At 42.4% G+C, this 11,894-nt stretch overlaps 1 protein-coding gene across 1 annotated transcript; it reads left to right on the forward strand.

Annotated features, from left to right (window-relative positions):
* Positions 1-77: 77 nt before the first annotated feature.
* On the forward strand, positions 78-9,319 carry LOC139468637 (ubiquinol-cytochrome-c reductase complex assembly factor 1-like). Its single transcript, XM_071250762.1, has 9 exons — positions 78-203; positions 1,824-1,925; positions 2,380-2,484; positions 3,541-3,613; positions 4,296-4,353; positions 5,441-5,549; positions 6,437-6,520; positions 6,728-6,844; positions 7,737-9,319. The coding sequence occupies exons 1-9, from the start codon at positions 126-128 to the stop codon at positions 7,878-7,880; spliced, it is 870 nt and encodes a 289-aa protein (XP_071106863.1). The 5' UTR covers positions 78-125; the 3' UTR covers positions 7,881-9,319.
* Positions 9,320-11,894: the final 2,575 nt, after the last annotated feature.

The following is an 11,894-nucleotide window of genomic DNA, read 5'->3' on the forward strand; positions in this document are numbered from 1 at the left end:
AGCTCCTTCCCAGCGCGTGACACCTTCGTTACACGGGCTATCGCTGTGAGGAGCTTGCTACCGGGAGAAACAAATCGCCTTCACACAGAGGAGAGTTCCTACATGTGAAAGTCGGTTTTATAACGATGAACAGTCTGAAGACGTTTTCGAAAGCGCTGGCCACATGTCGACACCACTTCTTAAAGTTTTATGTTCAAAGAGAGGTAGTTCTTGTTTGCAATATCTCTTGTACACAGGCCAATGGAGCCACAGGCGTACGCATCGTTGTTCTATGATGCCTACCTAGCTATTAGGCTATATAACCTTAGAAGGTTATGTAAAAATATTTCCGACCGTAACCCCTGCTTCAAATTTTGACTGGGTTATGGCAACCTAAGCCTAAACCAACATAAATTTCATTATGATTTGTTAAACTTCTTAGGCGTTGGCAGGGTCAGGCGAAAGTTTTACCGGTTATGTAAGTTCTGTCATTACCATAGATCAACGATACGAGCACCTGTGACAAAACTGCAGTATACTAGCTGCAGCCCATAGTGCTATTTGACTGTGTGTGCAGGCTGCTTCTCTCGCTTCACTGATCACTGCTGATCTCAATTGTCTCTTCAATCAATACGTATAATTGTTTGGGTTAGTGTAAGCTACTCTCAGCTCTATCCTTAGCCCTTGGATTTTCTTTCAGTCACCTCTTTCCAATAATTAGGGTTAGGTACACCTTTCTGAACAAACACACCTACACGATTCTTGAGTTGGACAATCAAACAACCCTTTACAATATTTAGGGCTTGTTGTGAGTTAGGGTACGGGTTAGCTATCTCATCTCTTTTGTGACAAATTAATCCGGTGAAATCAGTTATGGTGAAATACACAGGATAAGGTAAAGATTCATATTAGGCAAAACAATGAGGCCAAATAAGTCCAAATATGTGGCAGCAACAATATAAATATATCAGGCAATAATTATGAAGTGAGTGCACTCACGAATGTCCAGTATTCGTCACACTGGAATGTGTTGAATGAGGCATGTGCTCTGTAAGGTATCCTGTCCGCACAGGGCAAGTAGATAGATGCAAGTCAGGTTGTAGGAGAAAGGCTTTGAATTGCTTTCGTCTCTCTGTTATAAAGGTACAGCCAGCCTTCCAAAGATGTCATGAGCTTTGATCCGTCCAGGATAATGTTGTCCTTAAACAAATGTAAATAAGTCAAGCTTCTCACAGAAGAGCTCTCTATACCAGCCAGGTCATGAAGGTGTCAAGTGCTGGACAGAGTTTGGAATCTAAACAACCAAGATAGGTCACTCTATTTCAAGATCAACATTATACGGACGCTTCAATCAAATTGCCACAAGTTACAATATACACTGCCACATTACAATCAAAACACGTTGTACCATGTGTGCGACTGCCCCATACACGGAAGACATTAACTTCGAGATTGATATCCAACATAATAAAAAATGTGTTCATGATAATCCAAGAGCCATGTGAATAACTAAATCAAATTTTAGTACTAATATGATGCGGTTTGTGTGTCACACAACAGGCTTACAAAAGCTGAATGGGCTTTAATACCTTGAGACCAGTTAGCCCAAGCCCATGCTCTGCCAATACAATGTGGCTACCAATGTATTAATGATTGGGTTGAAGAGATGATTACAGCATGAAAACACTGGCTGGTAAAGTATGTTAAGAAAAATATGGCATTTAAATCATCACCTGATCCTGGTTATGGCAGTATTAGGCCATCAGCTATCTTTCAACTTTCAGTCTATTTACTGCTTATCATTTAGTATTACCGGTAACATTTTATTTTTTCTATTCATACAGATGAGCAGTGTCGTGGGAAGTTCTGGAAGAGTGCTGTATGGAGTTCAACAGTTTGACACTGCACAGACAACAACGTCCTACCATCCTCCATGTCGAGTCCAGGTACTTGTCATGTCACTAGTATCTTAGCTTATCTCAATATGGGGCAGTCGAATAGCCGTGTGGTGAAAGTACTGGCTTGTTCTACCAAGAACTACCACAGTTCTACCACAGTGAAGTTGATGGGATATTACTAACAGTGGAGTAAGCCAGACCTACCTATTTTAAGACACCCCTATTATGCCTGTGGACAGAACAGGCCCCCATCTCCCATGTTGTAACAGCTGACTATTAGAGAGAGTAGATGGTTACCATGGTGACGTAACATACCACTGACAATAAAACACAGTTCACCTTGCTGAAACTCAGTCATGTTCATGGTATTCAGTTTTGTTGAAAAGTTTTAAGTTTTACTACTGTTGAATGTTTGAATCTTTATTTAAGAGGACCATGTGTAAGTCGAGTTTGACGAAAGAATACATCACTAACTGGAGACTGTTATATATTATATGAGCAGGTTCCATCGGTGGGGTACACATCTGTAGCTGTGAAGCGGCCCAGTTTGTGGGACAGAGCCAAGAATCAGATGGGCATCACTGGCAGACTGAAGTATCCTAAAGCGGTAATCAGTGTTTGGAATCTTTCCAGAGGGCTTCGCTTAGCCTTAATTATAGGCTTCCCTTATGTCATTGGACTATTGCTGACAGTATTCACACTCTCATTTCAACATCCAGTTGACAATGTTTTTAATCAAGTCAGGACCAGAAAATCAAGTGATTGATATTGTAAGCAATAATCCATGCAGTCTCGGTAAGATGACGCACGTCACCGAGCATGACTACCTGATCCATTTGGTCGCCTCTTACAACCAGATAGGTTTTAGAGATGTAAATATTGTAATGCTTAATGAACCCAGATGTCTTCTGGTCTTCAGTGTATAAAGCTCACTACCGTAATAATTTGAATTCTTTTTAATAATTGGTCAGTTAATTTTGCACCAAAAGGAATTTCAAGCCAACCACTCCCGAAACATACTGAATTCATATTTAATTGACTGTTAGGCTTTAAAAAAATAAAAGAATTGGTTCTCAGGCAATTGTTTTTGAAAATAAAGTGTGGGCGGGTGGTGTCTTCTATTTTCAAACGAGTATGCAAGCAAATAAACAGTTGTGTAGCCTTATTAACAGTTGTGTAACCAAATAAACAATTGTGTACAATCAACCTTGGAAAGGACATCCCAACAGGAATGTATTCTTTGATGAGTTAAAAACTGGAATACAGTATTTGACTACAGTTGGACTTGGAATATTTAAGTATTGTTTTAATATATTTTTTTAAATGGAAATAAGAACGAAATGTGCGGCGAACTTTATGATGATGCGGGCGGTGCCTGAGAACCAAGACTATTATTTCTTTTAGCCTTAACTAAACAGGCAGTGTTTTTGTCAGTGAAAACTTTCAGCATGCCTGGGTATATTTTCCAGAACCTGCAGTCATGATCTCTTAAATTACATTAACAAATGGCCACATGGGTCAGAAATAATAATCATTGTGATCACTGAGCAGGACTGTTGAGATTGGAAGGGATGCCCCATCACAAGACCAGCAGCCATTGTGAGACCCCAGTTTCATGTCCCTCACAAGCCTGTTTCAGGGACAGTAGTTTTGTCTCCCCCAGAAACTGAAGCTGTCTGGATACAACATGTACACCTGCTGTCAGGCTCAAGTAGACTTGGAACAAATGTTTCGGGGTATGTATTTTACCTCCTGGTAAAGGGACACGCTTGAATGTCCCCTTTAATGCTTGGGTGCTTCCACCCCTTCAACCCTGGCCTCAAGGGGCCCCAGTATCCAAAGGATTCCGGGGTAGAATAGGTCTTCAGCAACCCATGCTTGCCGTAAAAGGCGACTATGCTTGTCGTAAAAGGCGACCAACGGGATCGGTTGGTTAGACTCGCTGACTTTGTTGATGTATGTCATCGATCCCAATTGCGTGGATCGATGCTCATTATGTCAATCACTTGATTGTCTGGTCCAGACTCGATTATTTACAGACCACTGTCATATAGCTGGAATATTGCTTAGTGCGGCGTTAGACAACAAACCAACCATCCAACCAACCACTATCCAAAGGTGGCTTTGTTCTTCACACTGTCAATGGTGATGATTTACGGGGCTTGCCTAATGCTTGATTTCTGGGTGTTTGCAGAATCTGTTATGTGAATATATTTTTGTGAATTGTTATTTTTTCATGTCTGGTTCATTGTTTATCAGCAATTCGTTAATGGAATGTCTAGATGCAAGAGTCTCACATGGTCACACATGTTATACAGTATATCCGATATGTGTAATGGTTAGTCAGCTGGGGAGTTTGGGTACATATGGCCAGTATATGATGACATGTTTCTGAGGAAGTTGTCCCCACTACTGTAGATCTGAACTTGCCTGACACCTTCAACTCCTGGTTCCTGGTCACAGAGCTGCATGTCTGGTAGGTTGGACATACCATATTCTACATAGTAAGTGCTCAAGGCGTTCCTAAAATTATAGGGGGCTCTTATTTGAATATTATTTTGGTGAAAAAAATAGAGTTGAAAGATCATTAATTTTGTGGTTAATGCTGACTGCCTGAAATGCATATATACGACAGATATACTTTTCCAGAATTAAGTGTGCATATAACACAGGAGTGCGTATTATACACAAATAAATTTACATCTTGTGTACATTGATCAATCGGAAGGGGTGCTGATTGATATTATTCACATGCCAATATATTAGCAAATATCGCCATGGGCGCTTATTAGAACGGTGCGCTTATTACGTCGAATACAGAACTTGGAGAGCATCTTTTACAATGTCATATCAAAACATGTCGGTAACCTAAATTCTTGGTAGCAGGATCACTTGGGGTATATGTGGTTTTATACTTGCCTCCAGGTCATGGTATAAATTCTAACACAGGACTCATAAAACCACATGTACTCTTCATGATACCACTTCATCTTTTTATGGGGGGCACGGGTGGCCCAGTCGTCTAAGGCGCCGCGATTCCCTGTGCAGAGTTGCGTCCCTTGGGCACGCCAGAAACCTATGATTGTGGGTTCGAATCCCGGTTCACCCCGATTATGTTTCTAGGTTTGTCAGCACCATATCCGTGCTCGTAGGTTTCACCGAAGTGGTAAAAGTCTGAGACCTGCATCACTTGGGGCTTTATTCCCACATTAAGCTGACACGCCGTGATATAACTGGAATACTGTTAAAAACGGCGTTAATCCCAACTCACTCACTCATCTTTTTATGTCCAGGTATACATGGCAGGTAGATGGTGATCAGATATTGTGACGATCCTTTGAGTGAGTGAGTGAGTATGGCTTTACGCTGCTATTAGCAATATTCCAGCAATATCACAGTCGGAGACACCAGAAATGGGCTTCTCACGTTGTACCCATGTCGGGATTCGAACCCAGGTCTTCGTCGAGACAAGCGAACACTTTAACCACTAGGCTACCCAACCGCCCAGGTATACATGACAGATGGATGTTATCAGATATTGTGATGATGCTATGTCTGTCCAGGATGTGTATGGTGCGTCTAGCTGAACTGGACAAAGAGGGCCGTCTTGTACGGAACAGCTTGGTGGAGGCGATGTGGGCGGACGTGGACAGAAGGAGCAAGCAGCTAGGGGTAGGTGCTGCTCTATGTATACTACTCAACATTTCTAAGGACCACACCAACTAAAAATGACTATTTATTTTGTATCCTGCATTACATCCGTGGTCACGGGGAGCTGTGTGATAGGGTTGTCCTGTCAGCTAGTTGAAGCAACTTTTTCTTCAGCAAGACCTCACACAGCTCTTCTTTCTGTCAAGCAGTAGATGCATTAAGGAGTAATGCAGGATAAGTATACAAATATAAAAAGTACCTAGTATTTTACTAGATCTTGATCCTTAAGAAATGTTGAGTAGTATGTTTACAGGATTATAGTACTGATGGTGCTGTAATTAGCTGTGCAGAGTTGCGTTCCCTTGGTGTGCAAGAAAGCTGTGGTCATGGGTTTGAATCCCATGGGTTTCACCAAAGTGGTAAACGTCTGAGACGTCACCTGCATACAATTGAAATGCTGTTGGAAACAATATTCCTGAGTGTATGATGTAATGGTAGTTAACTCGAGACACGCTTTGTCTTGAGTTAAACTGAGTTAAACATGAATGTCTGTCAGTGATTAAACATTCATACATACATGTGTACTAGTCAACATTGATAGGAAACTAAGAGAATAACTATATGAAAATGTGTATTAATGTTTCTGTTGACTTGAATTACGCCTGAAAATGGTGTATATTTTGGGCAAGGTGTTGTGGTTTTTGTTTGCAAGGTGTAGTATATTTTTGGCAAGGATTCGTTCAACCAAGCAATTCTTGCTACATCTGTCACCAGTCATGGCAGTAGCATCACTTTGCGGACTGATAACCTGCTGGAGATTCTCTATTAGTTGTTTTTTCACCCAAACATCATACTGTTATTGGTGAGCCTGACAGGATGGAAGTATTGAGTGTTTTTGTGTTGTTCAGAATGCAGCCTCGTTGACTGCACGGAAGGAGGGCATCAAGGATCTTGGAGGTGCCTTCTATGCTGCTCTCTTCTCTTATGACGAGGTAAGCAGTCCCAGGCTGGGATAAGTTCACTGGAACATAGTATTACCGCTGTGATGGATTTCATATTGTAATTTATTACAATAGTGAATCATGTATTGCAATAATTTGTTGGGAACCTGAATAAAAGTTGCCCATCCAGGAAATACTCCAGGTGTTGTCTCATGTAGTCGGCAATGTCTCTGCAATGTCTCGGCAATGTTTCTGCAGGGTCTTCTGGGAGAAGACCGAGAGTTGGCGGGAGCTGTGTGGAGGATCCTGTTTGAAAGGGAGCAGGACAAGGAAGCGCACCAGTTGGCCCTTATGGTGGAGTACGTCAGGAAGCAGGTGAGTCAGCCCTTATGGTGGAGTATGTCAGGAAGCAGGTGAGTCAGCCCTTGTGGTGGAGTACGTCAGGAAGCAGGTGAGTCAGCCCTTGTCGTGGAGTACGTCAGGAAGCAGGTGAGTCAGCCCTTGTGGTAGAGTACGTCAGGATGCAGGTGAGTCAGCCCTTGTCGTGGAGTACGTCAGGAAGCAGGTGAGTCAGCCCTTGTGGTAGAGTACGTCAGGAAGCAGGTGAGTCAGCCCTTGTGGTGGAGTACGTCAGGAAGCAGGTGAGTCAGCCCTTGTGGTGGAGTACGTCAGGAAGCAGGTGAGTCAGCCCTTGTGGTGGAGTACGTCAGGATGCAGGTGAGTCAGCCCTTGTGGTGGAGTATGTCAGGATGCAGGTGAGTCAGCCCTTGTGGTGGAGTACGTCAGGAAGCAGGTGAGTCAGCCCTTGTGGTGGAGTATGTCAGGAAGCAGGTGAGTCAGCCCTTGTGGTGGAGTACGTCAGGATGCAGGTGAGTCAGCCCTTGTGGTGGAGTATGTCAGGAAGCAGGTGAGTCAGCCCTTGTGGTGGAGTACGTCAGGAAGCAGGTGAGTCAGCCCTTGTGGTGGAGTATGTCAGGATGCAGGTGAGTCAGCCCTTATGGTGGAGTATGTCAGGAAGCAGGTGAGTCAGCCCTTGTGGTGGAGTATGTCAGGATGCAGGTGAGTCAGCCCTTGTGGTGGAGTACGTCAGGATGCAGGTGAGTCAGCAGGGGGCGGAGGGGTAGCATAGTGGTTGAAGTGTTCGTTAGTCACGCTGAAGACTCGGGTTCAATTCCCCATATGTGTGAAGCTCATTTTAGGTGTCCGCCGTGATATTGTGGGAATATTGTTAAAAGCGGCATAAAACTACTCACTCACACTGTTGCAGGTCCATCACATGGACCAGCAGGACTCGGACCTGATGCTGCGGCGTGGCGTTGTCACCCTCCTCCCTCTCTATGGGGACAAACTCAATGTGGACGAGGTCAATAGCAAGCTCCTGGCTATATACAGCAAGAAGATGGTGTCTTGAGGCTTCAAGTGTCTGACTTTACTGACTACTAATCATGTGGACAGCATAGCCATGATTTGCTCATGTGTTGAGAGATGGTGTTTCAGTGTGGATGCTTTCCCATCCTCGTTTCAGCAACTGGACTGATGCCTCACCATGAACCTTTTTCGAAACAGTTATGCAATATTTCATGAACATTAAATCAACAGTTCTTGGATCAAGTATTCAGATGTTTCCTCGGACATTACATGTCTACCAAATGTTGACTGTGGGCCTGATGTTTAGAGTGAGTCAGTGGTCATGTTCTGCTCCAATGTCTCTGTACCTGAGTGTATGGTTTCTGTAGCCAACTACTGACTTCAGTGGAATCATGATGAGATCCATGTGTCACACAACAGGCATTCACAGCTGAATGGGAGGGACGGGTGGCCAAGTCGTCTAAAGCGCAGAGTTGCATGACTTGGGCATGACGCCTGCATCACTTCAGGCTGTCTCCCCACATTAAGCTCTCATGCCATGATATAACTGACACACTGTTCAAAGCGGCATCAAACCCAACTTACTCACTCACTCACATGCTGACTGGGCTTGCACACCCTGAGACCGAAGGTCAAATGGTGTACAAGAATGTTCAGCTCCGAAAGATTCCAGTATTGACACAAGCAACAATGTTATCATTGGGCTTAAATAATAAAAGAATTTGTTCTCAGACCATGGCTTTTGAAAATATAGGTGTGTTTTTTTTCCATGTTGTTTAAGATGGTATGTAACCAAAATTTTCTTACAATAATTTCGGCGAATTCATGTTCTTCTTAAGTATTGTAGCATTTCACTTCCAGGGTTTTGTGTTCGAGACACGGAATATTTAAGATTTTTTTAGATTTTTTTTTTTTAAATGGAAATTAAAACGAAATGTGTTGCGGACTTTAAGATGATGCGGGCTGTGCCTGAGAACCAAGACTACTATTTTTTAGTCTTAGGATTCCTTCAACATTATCATGTACAGACAGCCCCGGATAGCCAATTTCTAACCTTTTCTGCACGAAGGTGACTAGTCGATGAGATAGCTGGATTCTATGATGAGAAATGACAACAGATTTTCTGTTCATGTTCGTAACAGTTATTGTGAGTGACACAAGGTGGATTGTCATGGAAACATGATTTCTATGTGAACCGTTATGAATAGGAATCAACATACTTAGTGTATCTGTAGGATGAAGGTATAGGAGGGCGAGTTAGGAAACACGGCATTGGTAGATATGGTTGATGATGTGTTCACCATAGCTCCCTGCGTTGTTTAGATGTCTCTATACATTGTATAAAGAGTGGTTATATGTACAGGAACTTGTATAGAAATGGTTGAGCCACAGAATTAGTCAACGATGGTTGTGTCTTGTTATTTATGGTTTCCTCACATATTAACTGTAATAAACTCGGAGCTGAGGCTCAGGAACTTGAAACAGTGTTGTTAATATATTTCCATGGAGAAAATTATTATAAAAAGTTTTTTTAAGTCACTACACAAGGGTGGGAGCAGCATTTTGTTAAAGGGAGGGTCCAAAATATCAAATACTCTCACAGATAATTTTACTGCCTACAACAAACTACATTTGGTTATCATAGGAGACGGGGAGGCAGACTCCCTGTCTGGATCAGCCTACACTACACTACACCTGATGTCCTTTTATCATGATTATGTCTGTCTGTGGGGTGGTGGGGTAACCAAGTGGTTAAATATGACTGCTAGTCTGTTATCTGAAGACTAGTAAAAATCCACCACTGCTGTTGGTTTTCTTAACCATGCCCTTAGGGAGATATCAGAGACTTCATACCTGATATGGGTCCGTCAGGTAGCCTAGTGGTTAAAGATCTCAAAGGGTTCGATCCGACATGGGTACAATGTGTGAAGCCCATCTCTGGTGTCCCCCGCCGTGAAATTGCTGGAATATTGCTCAAAGCGGCGTTAAACCTCACTCACTCACTCACTCACTCATACCTGATATACCTCCTGTGTGTCCAGGAAGCTTTCTGGAATATCATTGGATGACATTGAATGTCAAGGTCATTCATTGTGAACAAAGCATCAAAACAGCTCGTGTACACAATAACTTCAGTTTTTGGGAATGTAATTTTATGAAACATAGTATATATAATCTCTAAGTGGTCATATTAACTTCAGAATGACCTACAGATTATGTCAAGTTCAATAAAGATCAAAGTAGGAAACATGGTTCTTATTGGCTTATAAACCTACTGGCTGTTTGTGTAACTCGATATGGAGTTTTTGAAATTGTGGTAACACCTCGCAGGAGGGCTTACAATCATTGTAAACCCTTGATAGAACAAAAACTACGAACAGCCTACGAGACGCACGTGCAGAATTTGTGCCATTGCGAGACGCACATGCAGATTTCGCACCGTTGCGAAACCCACGTGCTGAGGTCACCGGTTTCATTGAACCGAGTTCACGACCGCAGGCGATATTTCATCTCCGATACAGGTTATACATTTGAGAGTTTTTATTACAGTTATTTAATTAAAAACATTGTCTATGCGATGAGTCGGTTTATAAGTTGGACAAACCATGTCTCCTCGAGATGACTAGAGATTGTAAACCCTCATGTGAGGGTTTACAATATCTAGTAATCCCTAGGAGACATGGTTTCTCCTACACATATAAAACAACAGTTGTTACATACAGGCAAAAAACAGAAATATATGTAAAAAATAATGAAGAATAACTGTTCCTAATACAAGCAAAGAACACTTGTTACAAAAATGCAGAGAACAACACTTGTTGACATATACTACAATGAAAATCAAAGAAAGTACCGTATTCGACGTAATAAGCGCCCACGGCGATATTTGCTCATATATTGGCTAATGAACAATCCCAATTAGCACCCTTTCCGATTGGTCAATGTACACAAGACATATTTATGCACCCTTAATTATGGGCTATTAAATTCTGGGAAAATACATCGGTGGAATATAAACATTTCAGGCTGTGAGCGTAAACCACGAAATTAATTTCTCAACTCAAAATTCTCTTTTTTCACCAAAATAATATTCTAATAAGAGCACCTTATATCTAATTTTGAGAGCGCCCTGGGCGCTTATTACGTCGAATACGCTATGTGAAAACCAATTAATTTCATACCCCTGCCTCAGCTTATCCACCTCATAGCTTTGTCCTGTGTCTGTCAACAGGTCTATTTCGACCAGATTCTATTTTTCAAAGGAATACAATGTTTATTATGCAACTTAGTTCTGTTTATACAGGCTAGGTACCATAATTGTTTATTTATTATTTGAAACTGCCTTTTGACAGTTTTGTTTTTGGTACAAAACAAGATCCTTCTAAATAGGGACATTTTCTGCAATATGCACTAGAGTAAATATGGATGGCACACAGCAAAAAAGGGGTCTTCCAGAGCTGATGTTATCTTTACAACCCGGAAATTTTACAACACCTTCAAACTGAGTGAGTGAGTGAGTGAGTGAGTTGTGTTTAACGCCGCTTTTAACAGTGTCAGCTTAATGTGGGAGGAAAGCCCGAAGTGATGCAGGTCTCAGACCTTTACCATAGCACCGGTATGGTGCTGACAAACCTAGAAACATAATCTGGGTGAACAGGGGTTCAAACCCACAATCATAGGTTTCTGGCGTGCCCAAGGGACACAACTCTACACAGCGAATCGCAGCGCCTTAGACGACTGGGCCACCCGTGCCCCCTCAAACCGACTGAGTGACCCCCAGTTGCCAAGATTTTTTTTGTTTGTTTGTTGTTGTTTAACGCCGCACTATGACGGTGGTCTGTAAATAATCGGGACGGTTGGGTAGCCTTGTGGTTAAAGCTTTCGCTCGTCACACCGAAGACCCGGGTTCGATTCCCGATATGGGTACATTGTGTGAAGCCCAATCCTGATGTGCTAAAAGCGGCGTAAAACCATACTCACTCACTCACTGTAAATAATCCAGTCTGGACCAGACAATCCAGTGATTTATATCACGAGCATCGATCCAATGACACTC

The sequence above is a fragment of the Haliotis cracherodii genome, unplaced genomic scaffold, assembly GCF_022045235.1.
Source record: "Haliotis cracherodii isolate W230 unplaced genomic scaffold, xgHalCrac1.p SCAF_1, whole genome shotgun sequence".
NCBI classification, from domain to species: domain Eukaryota; kingdom Metazoa; phylum Mollusca; class Gastropoda; order Lepetellida; family Haliotidae; genus Haliotis; species Haliotis cracherodii.